At 34.2% G+C, this 16,807-nt stretch overlaps 1 protein-coding gene across 4 annotated transcripts in view; it reads right to left on the bottom strand.

Annotated features, from left to right (window-relative positions):
- Window positions 1-746: 746 nt before the first annotated feature.
- LOC121734823 overlaps window positions 747-16,807 on the bottom strand; it is a 52,273-nt gene continuing 36,212 nt past the window's right edge. For 3 of the 4 annotated variants that reach the window (XM_042125444.1, XM_042125445.1, XM_042125446.1), the window contains one exon: window positions 747-898. In XM_042125444.1, coding sequence (XP_041981378.1) covers window positions 821-898 — 78 coding nt within the window. In that variant the 3' untranslated portion in view covers window positions 747-820. Of the gene's footprint in view, window positions 899-7,202; window positions 8,241-16,807 lie in introns of those variants that run through there. The other variant, XM_042125447.1, reaches the window with a different exon arrangement.

Here is a 16,807-nt window from a genome sequence, read left to right as displayed (position 1 = left end):
TATATGTCTGTCTGTATGTTTGTTACCTCCTCAAGCCCCAACCGCAATGTCCGCACGAGAAAGCCCTAATGACCGGTTTACATTATTCCAATCCAGTACTCCAATAATGCGCTGGATTGCTACTAGAACAATGTTAACGGCCATACAAATACACTAGAATGCAATTCAGTTTATTCCTTCAGTTCATCAAAAATGCAAATGGTTAATGGAATCATTAACCATTTGCATTTTTCCCGACGCAATCCAGCCCAGGATTGGATCAGTGGATTAGAAATTGGAATAATATAAACCCGCTATAATATGCATTATGCAATCATGGAAAAGGGCTTATAAATTATGCAACAATAAGTCATGATATAGAGATTTACATTTGAAACGAGCCCTATAGGGTCCACGGCAACATCTAAATTAATTACACACAAACAGACTTTCCGTTTAGAAGTTAGGTTAACGTGGAGGTAGACTTTTCGCAAAAGATATATTAATATAAAAAAAAACTATTATTAAAAGTGCGTTATTTCTTATCCACGGTATTGACTGTTTGTTAAAATTAAAGCTTAAAGTTTTTTCTTTTTTCTATCTCTACCAAAATATTAAGTCATAAAAAAATATTTGTGAATGAATTATTGTGCTTAAAAAATTATAGAAGTGTTTATGATTATAATATTATAGTGTTGTGATCTTACTTAATAATAGTTTTAGTGGAAAATAATAAAAAATAGTTAAGGAAATAAAATAAACATAAAATGTGTGTAAAATATATTTTGTACTCATGTCAAACTCGTCAGAGTACCTAACCAGGAGTTAGGCAAGAGAGTTCTCAACGCAACAAACAGAAGTGGAAGGTGATGATGATTATGGTGATGAGGTGTTGAGATGAAAAAGGCCCTCTAGAAGTCTGAAAACAAAAAAGGGGAAAAATAATATAATACTTCATAAATAAATATAAATGAATATAAGATATAAAAGCTACGAATAACAAAAAATTAAGGAAAAGTAACTCCGTCAAAAAACATGTTCCACAATACCTGACAAAAAAGTGTACCTTAGGTACATATTTCAATACATTTGCAATATTTAGGTTTCCTTGAGCGGTACTAGGCTGACGTTACATGACAGATCAAAAGGAACCAAATTTAAAACGGTAATAGTATGGGAGTTACGATTCCTTAGTTTTTATTATTCGTAGTATAAAAGTAAGTATTTGGCTGTTGAATGTGAACGTGTGTTTACTATCTTAATTTTACTCTAAATACAAATACATTCAAAAGTATTATAAATATTAAAATTACATATAAAGAAATATTCGTATCAACATACTTATAAATAATTTAATGACCGAATAATAAATATATTCTTGTGCAAAATATAATATCTTATTTGATTTAAAAGCTTCGTAATAAAGTCCCTTTCCATACTTTCCCAACCTCACGTATACGTGAAGAAACGTTAATAAATCACGGTTTGACACGTAATATATCACCTCCATATTGTTTTTAACCGCGGTTAACCAGCCTTATTAAAAACCTGTGATCATTGGTATTCCTGGAGCGCATCGGAACCTGCTGCATATCACTGCATAATGCCGTCCACTCCTTTTTGCCATGTCATAATATGCCTTATTGGTAATCCGTACTAATATTATTAATTAGTTTGTCTGTTGTCTCGACATGCCTTAACCGCCGAACCGATGTAGATTAAATTAAATATAGAGATAGTTTTTGTATAGTTTCTCAAGAGACAGTGAACGATTTTTTTTAACCCTCGGTTGGTCACAAAACGTAAAAAAACTATATTTAAATTAATCGTAGCAACTGCTCTCTTTAGGTAGCTTCTTAAAAGGAATTATATTTCAACTAGCTGTTGCCCGCGACTTCGTCCGCGTGGACTTCAGTTTATAACGCGCGATGTCAACAAAATTGGTGTCAAAAGCTTTAATAAAAAACCCTGGTACCCCTTAAATCAAAACAGCTGTGCAGTGTCAGTAGGGTTGCTGAGGATTCCTCTTCCGCTTCCTCATAATGAGGAAGTTCCGCAATATTTTGGGTTCCTCAACCGTTACCGCATCCTCATAAATAAAAATAAAAAAATCCTCTTCCGCTATCGCTTCCTCAAAATTTAAGAGGAATTTATGAGGAATTTCACTGCGCATGCGCGTCGCGTTTTCATCTTTTTTGTGTGCGTGTGTTGTGACTTGTGTATGTTACTGAACTCCTCCTTAATTGCTGGACCGATTTTGATGATTCTTTATTGTGTGTGTTTTGAGAATGGTTTAGATTCATAGTTGGGTCCACTGGAAAATGCCCTTTTAATTATTTTTTGTGTAATGTATGTATCTAGTTATGGATAGACAGGACAAAGACTTTTGGGTTGGGTCCGCTAGTATTTATAATTTCCTAACATCCTCTTCCTCATCCGCTTCCTCATCCGCATCCTCTTCCTCAAAAAATATCCTCTTCCTCATCCGCATCCTCTAAATTTGCGCGTGAAAATTCCTCTTCCTCCTCTTCCTCATAATCACTTTCTCAACAACCCTATTAATGTGCATATAATATTTCAATTTTTTAAATTAATCTTTATATTTTATGCCAAATTTTTAAGCTTATTTAGCCCCCCAATTACACAACTTTACCCATAAACTATTTATCATTGATAGGTTTAAGCCTTTAAGGTTACGTCACTGCATAGATAAAGTACTGATTTAATAAGTAACGTATAAAAAAAAACATACGATAATACCACCTCTTATAGAACGACTTCTGGGCAAGCGTTAGCGCGATGTAGGAGACGCACGGCGCTATCTATTTTAATTTTTGGAACTAACTTAATTTGAACAAATTTACGCATTTTTACCCCCTTACAACGCTTTTTTCCAGTAAAAAAAGTAGCCTATGTCCTTTCTCAGGCTATAGACTATCTGTATACAAAATTTCATTACAATCGGTTCGGTAGTTTTGGCGTGAAAGCGAGACAGACAGACAGACAGAGATACTTTGGCATTTATAATATTAGTATAGATATAATCGCCTGTCGCCACTCGTCTGAGCTCACGTGCATGTGATGCGTTTATTCACGCTGGGGTCTTTAAAGACCCCAGGTGACCAACCGCGTCACTATATTTGATTTCATATTTCCATACAGTTTTCACACCGAAATGGATTTCTTTTGTGATTTTCATAATATTTTATTAATAAATCAATAAAAATCATCGTGTGTTGGTTCTTATTGTTTTATGTCACTTAGAACTTAGACGAAGCTTTCGAAGCAAAAATGCATATTTTGCTACCGAGACCGAAATGATGATATATAATACAATGTACGGTATGTATTGTAATAAAATATGTAATATTCGATAAACAAGTTTCTGCGCATCAAATCCATAAAATATTTTAAAATTAAACATTTAGTTACATCATAATATTTACTCCTATCATAATCTTGCATCAAAATTATATGCAATTCTCATAAGTCATAACTTATTCATATCTGTTTATAAACGCTAGATGCATTTCCAAATGGGCAACCATCTTTATGCAACCCATAGATATAAGACAGATTAGATGCCATCTGGCCGCTCCTAGCGAGCTTATCTATATGACAAATTGCCTAGCTTGTGTATTGAAAAAACAAGTAGTTATGCGAGTCCATACTCATAGCTCAGTTCCATGGTAGGGGCTTAAGAGAGTTAAAAAGACCCCTCCCCCCAAATCCAGGTAATAGTAAATATAAGTTATTAATTTTGCAATATCTGTTACTCCTATTGCTATCCATAATCCTTAATCCCTCCTAAATCTTGTTTGATATGAAGATCTACACTATGCAAAACTTTTTTATGAAAAGACTTACCACTAACACGAGAGTTGAATTCAAATACAACGTTTGAGTTGGCAATATCACAATATAATTTTTCATCAAATAATCTAACATATAAAAATAAGTCGGGTTTTCCTTCCTGACGCTGTAACTCCAGAACGCACGAACCGATTTCCACGGTTTTGCATTCGTTGGAAAGGTCTCGGGCTCCGTGCGGTCTATAGAAAAAAAATCAGAAAAAACTTCAAGAGAAAAGCAGAAAAACTGGGAAAATCATTTTATGGCAAAACAACGTTTGCCGAGACAGCTAGTGAGTTATAAAATGCTAAGCTGAGATTGTTTCATTTTAACTCCTGGTAAATTTAAAACGCAATGATTTTGAACGCCTGAATCTAACTGAGAAGCAACATTCTTATTGTATACTAGATGTCCCGGCAAATTTTGTTTTGCCATATAAAGTTTTTCGCCCATTAGATATTATTTTATTGAAGTGACTAAGTAAATAAGTATGTCACCATGGCAACGTCCATCGCTATCCCGTCACACAAACACTGGTCGCCGTCAGTCTTGAGTTGTAATAATTTACTATTATTTATTCAATAAATGCACTTATCAATACAAAAAGTAGCCAGGAGCCGATTCTCAGACCTAATGAATAGGCTACGAATAATAAAAACTAAGGAATCGTAACTCCCATACTATTACCGTTTTAAATTTGGTTCCTTTTGATCTGTCATGTAACGTCAGCCTAGTACCGCTCAAGGTCACCTAAATATTTCAAATGTATTGAAATGACGGAGTTACTTTTCCATAGTTTTTATTATTCGTAGTGAATAGGTATATAAAAATTTAGTAAAAATCCGTAAAGCCGTTTCGCATGAATAGGTACGGTAACTAACATTGTGACACGAGAATTTTATATATAAGATTATAACATTTTTGCACGGGTCTTAATATTCCTTTAGATTAGTAGTTCTTAAAGTCAGCTGTCTGTGTCAGCCACATTTACCACTCTGTGTCTAACACAAAACCTAACAGAAGTCAGAACTATAATTAGAGTTTTCGGCATCTAAAACTGACCCGGGGCAGGGTGGGCTGATTGGATACAAAAATAGCCGAAGTACGTACTAAATCTAAGTGCTTCTTGGATCACTGGATGACTGGTTTTGTTCTGCTATTTCCGTATCCATTTGGCCTGACCTGCGGCCTGCCTGCCCTCCCCTGGGTACGGAGTACTATTATATTATATTCTGTGCCCTGGGGCAGTTTATAATAATAAAATACCTAGGAAGTTTTAAATGTATATATTTATTGAATTATAAACTAACAACGAAATCACTGAAAATCTTAAACAATTACAATATATTTTTATTTCATTTATATACAAATATAATAATATTATCAAACCAACAATAAATAATAGTCTAACAACCTAAAAAATATTTTATTTTTAATTTAAAAAAAAAGGTATTTCTTTCAAAAAAGCCTATATTTTATTTAATTATTGTCCACGTTATTTTCTTACTTGGCTAAAAGATGGGTATTTTACTACTTCTACTTTACTAACTACGGCAAGAAAAATGATAATTTAACTACCTACTAATGGAAATACGAAATGAAATATAAATTATAATCAAAATCATTTCGTAAATAAACTAAATCAATTATTCAATTTAACAATTTCCGTTTGAAAATACATATTATACAGTGTGTAACAAAAACTAGTGATAATACTTTAGGGTGTGTACATGTTCCTTGTAGAGAGTTCACTGTGAAAGTAGCAGCTCTGAAAGACGAACATTTTTTTTCACTTTTGTATGGGCAAGGGCCCGAGCGTCACGAGTTTCCCCATACAAAAGTGAAAAAAATTTTGGTCTTTCAGCGCTGCTACTTTCACAGTGAACTCTCTACCAGGAACACGTACACACCCTAAAGTATTATCACTTGTTTTTGTTACACCCTGTATAGATACTAATGAAGATTAATCTGATATAAATTATATCAGTAATAATTACAAATGATATGTTTTATTCTGTTATTATTGATTTATTTTATTATCTAAAAAATAAAAATAGGTACTAATACATAAACTTTATGAATATAATATATTTGTTAATACTATATAAATTAAACTAACTTAAGAAAGGGGAGAAATAATTAATAATCATTACATTTTTTAATAATTTGTGGTTTAAATTTTCTAGTCGGAAATTATTATTTTGGGCTAGAATAAAAAAGAATTCAAATAAGGTGGTTTAGTTTCTGAATTAATCTTTAAAACAACAAATAAAATCTTAAAATAATAAAACCTATTAATACTGAATTGATTTATATTAAGTGTGCAAAAAAATGAAATCTAATTAAGTTAAAATCAACTCGTTATCAAAAATCAATGATGTTCTATGTTACTAACGTAACTAGATTGGAAGTTTACGGTAGCAACGCGTTGCCACTTCGAAGATGCCTGCAGGCATATCTCACATACATAATGACATAACGAATATATGACTTGACATTGTCTTTTGAACAAAAAAGTGGTTACGCATTTCTGAGAATCTTTTGTAAGACATTGCTACTCTAGTATTTTAGAAACTCATTGTCAAAAATATCGTAAAAAAATATTGTTTCTGAGTAAGCATGACTGACGTGTGTCAGCATGACTTACATGATAATGTTAATCATGCTGACGCACATTTTTTTTAATTCATGATATTTCTTTTATTGAACTGAAGTTAAAAATACTTTCAATTAAACATTAGCTTATTAATCTCTAGTAAAAACTTATAAATAATATTATTGAAGACAAAAAATAATACTGTAGGTAATAGCAGTGTTTCGCTAGATCTTATTTGTTAGCTTTCTAAGCAAAAAGCTGACAGAAATAGCAACCAAGTTTAAAAGATTATAATAAAAGATAAATTAATTATAATACTGAGAAAATTCAAAATTTTACCTATAGCCTTTTTCTTAGTTAAACAGATGAAACTTTTTTCTTTTTCATAAAGGAATATACAGTGTTCGTAATTTTATTATCTTAAAAATATAATAATTATTATTAAAAGATTATAACTTTAAATCCTATTCTTGTAAGCTGAGCCTCAAAGAATATCACTCGTAAAAACGCACCAGGCGAGTTATATCAAAACTACTATAAATATATAAATTGACTAATCATAAGCCTCTTTAGTTGAGTGGGAAAACGACTTACTATGAAGGTAGTCCATATATTTTTAAACCTTTAATTTATTTATTTGGACTAAATGTGGTGTAATAATCAAAAAGAATTGAACTAGAGTTACAGCTTGGCAAAAAAGAGTGCGTTTTATAGTCTATCAAGAAAGTGAAGAAATTAAAAAGCAGTGTAATCCTTTTTTTTCTTAGATCGATTTGAAAGGGATGACACTACGATGTTGCCACTTTTTAATTTCTTCACTTTCTTGTCAGACTATAAATGAGGGCGCTTTTCTTTATTATAGACATCCCTAGCTAGGTACGCTACGTTTGAATGCAATTTTGACACAATATGTACTAGAGTTGACAAGTAATGTAATGTTGCCATACAGCTGCATATACTTTATTGCCAAGCTGTACATAAGTTATTACAAAAAAAATATTGTTTTTTATAATAACTGGACTTCTATCTAGTATCTAGTATTAGATGGATTATACTCATTGGAATCATCACGCAATCCTACAAGTAGGTGGTAATAAAGTACTTTTTATCAATTCCTTTGTGATATCTTTGGTATCAGATTAAAACACTAATTGTTTTATAGGACTACCTTGAAGTATTTAAGAGCATTATAATGATGTGAAGAGCTCTTATGTCTGGTTTGCTCTAGCCTAGTCTAGTAACAAATAATTTGTATATTCTTTCGAACGATGTAGAGTCCGTTTGAAGTTATTTTACCCCGAATATAATATGTACTAATCCTTAAGTCATTAGCATAAAGGCTAGGCAGAAGTAAAATTACTTTTAACGGACTGTACAACACAATACAACAAGTAGATTTTATAGCAAAAAAAATATCTTGTTACTAGACGAAAGATCAGTGAAGATTAGCCATTAGGGCAGAATCATTACGTCAAGGCATAGGTATAATGACGTCATCATCTTAAGCCGTTATTACAACACACTTTTTTTTGGGCCCGTTAGGGAAAACGTGGCCTTTTGCAAAAGCGTCGACACTTGCATTACTCTCTAAATCCTATAACACTGTTCTAAATTAAAAAACAGTGTGGTGTAATTTCGGCTTTAGAGCTAAAATGACGTTAGCAGGTTAGGGCTAATGTGATGTCAGCAGCTTAGGGCTTGGTCATAATGACGTCGGCGGCTTAGGGCTAGGTCTAAAGTCGTCGGCTTAGGGCTAGGGCTCCTCGTCGCCGCCGCAGATCGCTCAGGAGTCACCTCAATCAGCATTTACGATCTGGAACAATAATTTACTCTTTAATTCTTTATTCTAAACTAAATCAGGGTGAGTCCTGACTCCTGAGCGAGCTGCACGAAAAACCGCGATTCGATTCGATTTTTGAAATTTGACAGTTCTTCTTCTCATCTTCTTCGATCTCGGTTTTTCGATACATTTCGCCATTACGTTATTGCGCCATGCTAAAATTATTGAAAGATAAACGTAGAATTTAAAAATAAACAAAATTTATTCAAAATGTAAAATAAAACGCAGACGAAAGTTCGATTTCTGAGGGTTTTTGTCAGAAGATTATGTATTATAATTATATGTGTAATAGCATGTTTGATTTGTTAATGTTTTGAGTTTTCACGTCAGCCAATCAAAAGCTCTCAAAAAATTTCAGAAACTGGCCATCAATATAAAAAAATACAGTGAAGGCTAATTAAAAATAGGTAAAAATATGATTAAGATTACTTATTAGTTATTACCAACTTTTAAATGATTTGTGACAAAAATTATTATAAGTTTACTTTTCATTATCGCAATTCACAAGTAATTGCTTATTGTAGTTTACGGTTCTGTTAATATTTACAGTGATGTTAGAGCCATGTTAAACAAGACTCGAAAGAGCAATATATTTTGTAAACAAACAGACGTTCGAGTATTCCGTTATTAGTTACTACTTACTGGTTACTATATATTTTAAGTGATGTATGTGCCTACATAGCGATTCTACTGTTTCTTTTATTTCATTAATGGTAATTTTATTAATTGCATGGACATTTTCTCTCATCTCTCTTCATCTCTCGTCATAAACACGTTGAACGAGAGGAATGTTTACCCCGTCCGGCCAAAAATCCCTCTTAAGTTTTATACGTGGGAGAGCCATGCTTCGGCACGAATGGGCCGGCTCGGCCGGAGAAATACCACGTTCTCACAGAAAACCGGCGTGAAACAGCGCTTGTGCTGTGTTTCGCCGAGTGAGTGAGTTTACCGGAGGCCTTATCCCCTACCCTATTCCCTTCCCTACCCTCCCCTATTCCCTTCCCTTCCCTTCCCATCCCTACCCTCCCCTATAACCCTATTCCCTCTTAAAAGGCCGGCAACGCACATGCAGCTCTTCTGATGCTGCGAGTGTCCATGGGCGACGGAAGTTGCTTTCCATCAGGTGGCCCGTTTGCTCGTTTGCCCCCTTATTTCATAAAAAAAAAACCGGCCAAGTGCGAGTTGGACTCGCGCACCGAGGGTTCCGACAGCTTAAAGGTATTATAGACCTGAGTATTTGGTATGAATTTCAATTTAATACCTCTACGCGTTTATGAGGAAATGGGTAGTAAGTTTAAAATTATTAAAAAAATATATATTATGTGATGTAACTAAAAATTTATGGTTTTCGTAATTTTTCCTTTATCTATGCTATAAGACGTTGCTTCGTACCAAATTTCAAGATTCTGAGTTCACGGGAAGCACCCTGTAGGTTTTGATTCCCTTGCAAGTGTCGAAAATTTGCGGCATAAACGGCTGTATCTTTTGATTGCGTTGGCTTAGAAGTTTGATTTTTTCACAGCTTCAAGGGACAGTAGACCTGAGTAATTGATATAAATTTCAGCTTCATACCTCCACGCGTTCCTGAGAAAAAGGGTCTTGACAGACGGACAACAAAGTGATCCTATAAAGGTTCCGTTTTTTCCTTTTGAGGTACGGAACCCTAAAAAGTCTTAACTTGGATTGTCACAATTGGTTAATTGCACAAAAAATATATATTATGTGCTACTGCACACTGCACAGTAAAGTTTGCTATAACATGTTATGAATCTTATATCTTTAAACGAGCAATTCTTGTATATATATAATTGGAATCTCGGAATCGGCTCCAACGATTTTCATGAAATTTAGTATATACTATATAGGGGGTTTCGGGGGCGATAAATCGATCTAGCTAAGAATCATTTTTAGAAAATGTCATTTTACTCGTGTTTTATCGAATACCTACCAAGCAAAGCTCGGTCAAATATCTAGTGTTGATTAAAGCGCTAAGCTATATGTTACATATTTTGACTTATTAGTAATAATTAAATGCGGACCTACGTTATTTTGTTGGGTTATGTAAAATCAATGTTGGTTGAGATCTTCAGTTGAGCATGACATTATTAGGGTCGCGCTACACCGGAATGGCAGCGGCGAGGCGAGCACTTTCAGTGTCATATGATTTTAAACTTTATCTTTATTATTGTAATTTGTAATACATAGTATCGCTTAAGAAATCGCGGCCGCCGACGGTAAATACTATGTAAATATACAATAATGAAGATAAAGTTTAAAATCATATGACACTGAAATGAAAGTGCTCGCCTCGCCGCTGCCATTCCGGTATAGCGCGGCCCTTAAGCCAAATCACGTAGGTCCACCATCTATCTGCCACTTATTTTTTCAAATAAACTTTTTGCAGTTCTGAAGTTCCATTTTCGTCTTTTTCATTTCCTCATTACTTTTGGTTCCTAAATGTAGTGACGTCCCAGTTAGTGCCGTATACCATTGAAATGGCTCGATATTATTTAGTTAATAAGTACGTCCCGTCAGCTAACATTTACGCGGCGCATGATTTAACACCCGACATAGGGCTGGGAATTTTAACTTTTTCAATATTTTTTTTTGTAAGGGCAATTTTTTGAAAGGGTTTAGAATTGGAAATTTAAATTTTTTAACAACATTTAAAATCTTTCCAAACACTCAGAAATTGGTCAAAAATCTCTCTGAAAATTTTAAACGTTATTGTGTATATTGTTATTATGTTATTATATTTGTTGTTAAAGTTTAAGGTTGAATAACTTTTAATATCTATGTTCCTTTAGTATATTTTATGTACTCAAACGAGCTATAATTAACTTTATTACCAAAAAAATATGATATAACATTAGATAAGCAGAAAATATAATTAATTTAAACTTCACCGAGGAAATATTTAAAATTCCTATAAAACGTATTGACGTCAACGAACGAATTGTACAGTTTGTTATTTTATGGAAGATTTTATTACTTATTAATATTAATGCCTTAGATATCAAATAAAAACCAGTGATAAAACTTAAAACAAACTCGATACTTATTCAGTTTTAGTGATAAAAATATTTATTTACTTCTTAGTAAATTTATTTCAATAATGAAAAAGAATATTATTATATAAATAAATTGCCTAATTATATTTCTAATAATACTTATGCAAGCCCTGCGACCCTGCAGTATGTATGTGTGTGTGTGTATATGTGAATGTGTGTGTATGTGTGTGCGGCGATTGACGTCAATGGTGGGTGGGGACGGGGACACAAGTACACAAAAAATTATCAGATTAGGGTCAGTACACACATACGTCCTTAACTAAACGCTTTTATGACTACCAATTTAAATGTTTGAGACGAGCAAATGGTTTGGAAGGACGTAATGTTACGTAAACTTTAAACTTTTCTGATGTGTTATAAACTTTTAACATTATTTTCGAAGAGAATCGTACATTTTATGGAATGAAAGAAGCTTTTCATAAGATGATTTAATCTTATAAAATACTAGCTGTCCCTGCAAACGTTGTCTTGCCGTATAAAGTATTTCGCCCATATTATTTTATTGAAGTGACTAAATAAGTATGGCACCATTGGACGTGGGAGAGCCATGCTTCGGCACGAATGGGCCGGCTCGACCGGAGAAATACCACGGGCTCACAGAAAACCGGCGCTGAACAGAGCTTGCGCTCTGTTTCGCCGAGTGAGTTTACTGGAGGCCCAATCCCCTACCCTATTCCCTTCCCTACCCTCCCATATTCCCTTCCCTCCCCTATTTCCTTCCCTTCCCTTCCCTATCCTCCCCTATTACCCTATTCCCTCTTAAATTGACCGGCAACGCACCTGCAGCTCTTCTGATGCTGCGAGTGTCCATGGGCGACGAAAGTTGCTTTCCATCAGGTGACCCGTTTGCTCGTTTGCCCCCTTATTTCATTTAAAAAAAACCATGGCAACGTCCATCGCTATTCGCTATATTATCCCGTCGCGCAAACAATGGTCGCCGTAACAGTAAATTATTGCAACTCGAGACTAGAGTTGCAATAATTTACTATTATTTATTCAACAAAAGCACTTATCAATATAAAAAGTAGCCAGTAACCGATTCTCAGACCTACTGAATATACATATAAAATTTTGTGAAAATCAGTAAAGCCGTCTCGGAGGAGTACAGGGCCTGTAGACAAGTGGCAAAGCGCTAACGCTGACGCTAACGCTAGCACTACAAAATGTATGCGATTTGACATAAGTCATCGCTTCGCTATCGAATACTAATGTCAAATCCATACATTTTGTAGCGCTAGCGCTAGCGTTAGCGTTAGCGTTTTGCCACTTGTCTACAGGGGCAGGTTACCGTGCTCCTCCGAGACGGCTTTACAGAATGTTAGCTATAATTTTATATATAAGATAAAGTGTACATTGAAATATTTTAGCATTTCTTTGTTTTTATTCTAAAAACTATGTCATATTATAACTCATAATAACATAACTATATTAGTAAAATAACCATAATAAACTACTATACAAGTATAAATTCCAGTTAACAATGCTAAACAATAGTGTAGAATATTTGCCGTAGATTTAGACTAAGGCTAGGGTTACACGATTATGTTGTAGCACGCAGTGAACTTATTAATATGAATTACAAAAGTTACGACAATATTATAGGTACTATGTAATATTAAAAATAACAATCGCGATTCTATGCACAGAATATTATACTAACATCACCTAATCTTATATATAAAATTCTCGTGTCACAATGTTAGTTACCGTACGTACTCCTCCGAAACGGCTTTACTGATTTTTACCAAATTTTATATGCATATTAGTGGGTCTGAGAATCGGCTACTGGCTACTTTTTGAATTGATAAGTGCATTTGTTGAATAAATAATAGTAAATTATTACAGCTCGAGACTGACGGCGACCATTGTTTGTGCGACGAGATAGCGATGGACGTTGCCATGGTGACATACTTATTTAGTCACTTCAATAAAATAATATGGGCGAAATACTTTAAATGGCAAAACAACGTTTGCCGAGACAGTTAATAGTTTATAAAGTTTATAAAAATATTTACTACGTTTGTCTGGCCATAATATTAAAATCATTTTACCGACTTATATGAGAATGGAAGTACTTTCGAGTCCCTGCAAGATTTCTGCGCAAACGCCACATTAATATACGCCTATTATACCATCTAACAGAAGTTATAAGTCATAATACCTATATTTTATAGTACATCATAATGTGACGCCTCCGTGGTCTAGTGGTACAGAGTGCGGCTCTTGACTCGGAGGTCATGGGTTCGATTCCCGCGTTGGAAACATGTTATTTTCAAGTTTGGTTAGGACAATGCAGGCTGATCACCTGATTGTCTGACAAGTAAGATGATCCATGCGTCGGATGGGCATGTAAAAAGTCGGTCCTGCGCCTGATCTCTCGCCGGTCGTGTCGGTCTGCCGTCCCAGTGGGTTATGAGAGTAAAGGAATAGAGAGTGCTCTTGTGTACTGCGCACACACTTGGGCACTATAAAATTACTCCTGCGTAGCTGGCCTGGTTTCAATGAAACTGGCCACCGTCACCGAAACCGGTATGGAAGCTATTATTATATTATTATAATGTGTACCAGCCTTTATCCAGATGCAGTTAGCTGCAGGCCATAATAAGGCATTGTGGTGTTTTTTGCCATACATTAGCCATGCTCTACTAACAGGTTATATACCCATTGTTTGTTTGTCTGTTGTTCACTGTTAATAGCGTATTATGTCCGTTTATCTATTAGAAAATCGCAGCTCTACCCCGGGATAAACATAGAAATTCCACGGAAAATCGGTACTTTTTCGGGATAAAAAATTGTTTTAATCCAGAGCCTAAACTACTACCTTATTATACACTTACTGCCGTACTCAGAGACATTTAATTACGATTAACCTTCGATTTAATGAAGAGTTTGACAGATAATGTATGGGGCTTATGTCAAAATTTTGAAGTAATTACATTTAAGTAATCAATGTTCTCTGAGTGCGGCAGTCACACACTTATGAGTTATGACTTAATAAATTGAAACTTCTAATTAATAATTTTTACAAATAATAATTATAATAATAATAACACTTTTTATCATGAATCAGGAAACTTGGCACAAGCCCGTACCTGAGTCATTTCCCCGGCTAATAGCCGAGACACTAACTCTTCTATATAATAATAATAATAATAATATCTATGGACGCTGCACACCACGCCAGTCTGGCCCTGTGCTAAGTACCTGAAGGACTTGTGTTACAGGTACCAGACAACGGAAATACATTTAATACTTTTATACTATACATATATTTAAGATTTATATTATATCATACACATATTTAATACACATCCATGACCCAGGAACATTGAAAAACTTTTTGTTCCGTCGGCGGGATTCGAACCCGCGACCCCGGCTTGAGTTGCCACACAATCTAACCATTGAGCCACGGAGGTCGTCAAATTTAATACAGAAATAAAATTACAGACCCTACGCAATTTTTTTGAGATAGCGATTAAAAACTTGAAATTGCTATGTCGCATAACTGCGGCTCTAAAATTCGAATGCCAATTTAAAAACAAAGTCGCTTCAGCTTTAAAAACGCTAATGTAAAATTATAATTATAGTACGGGGAGCCCTAGAACAATTTTTTTTATTACTATCAAGCTTATTTTTTGTGAGTAGCTACTAGCTTCATTTTGATAAGACGAACAACAATTTAATTTGCGAAAAATCTCGAAAGTGGTAGTTAACAGAGATAGAAAGGATTCCATACTTTGATTTAATAGTCCTAAAATATGGATTGTTCTATTTGAAGGAGAATGTAACTCTTAAATTAAATAACTATTAACCTGTCAATATAAGTAAAAAAATCAGCTTGTTAGGACCGTTTTAGGATCCAGTAGTTAACCAAGCTTTGTTGATTGAACTCTATAATGGATCCCTAACGAGCTGATATTTTGTATATTGATAGATTAATAGTCAAATAATTTAAAAGTAACATTGTCCTACAAATAAAACAGTCCATATTTTAGGACCATCAATTCATCAAAGTATGAAATCCTTTCTATCTCTGTTAACTACCACTTTCGAGATTTTTCGCAAATTAAATTGTTGTTCGTCTTATCAAAATGAAGCTACTCACAAAAAATTTGCTTGATAGTTGTTAGTAATCAAAATAAAATTTGTTCTAATGCATACAACCATAAATTAAAACTAATGTAACTTTGCCGACAAACAAACGAACACGACAAACAAAAAGACAACAAATAATAATAATCTGGGATTTTTTTTAAAAATAAATTTTTACTAACTCTTAAATAGTTTTCAATCGTCAAGATCGAAAAAGAAACCAAGGATGCACTCTGGGAGTGAAAACTTTAAAAGAAAAAAGAAATGAAAACTTAACTTAAATATAATGTCACTAGCTGTCCCGTTTTGCCATATTTTTTTTTTGTATGAAAAATAGATGTTGGCCGATTCTCAGACCTACTCAACATGCTCACAAAATTTTATGAGAATCGGTCAAGCCGTTTCGGAGGAGTATGGCAACGAAAACTGTGACACGAGAATTTTATATATTAGATTTTCACCGCACGGTGGAAAGAGGGGAGGATATTTTTTCTCTTCACCGCTGCGCCAGCTGACTATAAGTGTCTACTCTTCCTCTGCCTTGCGAATTTTCCACAATATTTCGTATCCTGTTTACGCTTTAACCACTATTTCAAGAAAGGTTTGATTTCGAGTCCCGAGAAAGGACTTAAAATTATTTTAGGTACGGTTTACTAGTAATTTAGTAATCTGTGGTACAGTTTTCAATTTCCAGGCAAATAAAGTAACTGGCTATTCTAGTAAATAACAAACGTTTCTTAACATGGTTATTATAATAATTATTATGATAACGCTATTCGCTTCGCTACAAAGTGTCAGTCAAGAATTTTAGTACGTATTCATCGAAATACCATACTATAGAAAAGTATATGAGTAAAAAAATTGTTCCATGAAATGCACACCAAGGCGTACAGTACTCTAACGGCCGTTCCCAATATTTAATCTATCTCTGGTTTGACATTCAACCGATCGCAGCTAACATTGAATTGACATAAAATATGTCTCTAATGTCTAATGTGAGCTATTTTTATCTCTAGTAGGGCCGAAGTCCGAACCAGAGATAGATCAAATATTGTTAACGGCCGTTAGTTGGTTATATACTCGGATCAGTCATGTTATAATTTACGTTGCCCTAGCTAGAATTTATTGATAACTTTTTTTATATAAAACTAGTCCCGGTGAACTTCGTGTCACTTTAAAACCTTCCCTGGATTTCTACGAATATTTTAAGACTAAAATCAGCCCAATCCGTTCAGCCGTTTACGAGTTTTAGCGCGACTCACACATTTGAAAATCCATTTTTATATATAAGATTAGAGGGTAAACGAGCAAACGGTCACCTGATGGAGAGCGCCACTACCGTCGTAATAAACACTTGCAACATCAGAAGAGTTGCAG

The sequence above is a fragment of the Aricia agestis genome, chromosome 16 (assembly GCF_905147365.1).
Source record: "Aricia agestis chromosome 16, ilAriAges1.1, whole genome shotgun sequence".
Taxonomy (NCBI): Eukaryota; Metazoa; Arthropoda; class Insecta; order Lepidoptera; family Lycaenidae; genus Aricia; species Aricia agestis.
Note: the sequence above shows the minus strand (reverse complement) of the source record. Positions and strands in the feature narration are given on the sequence as shown.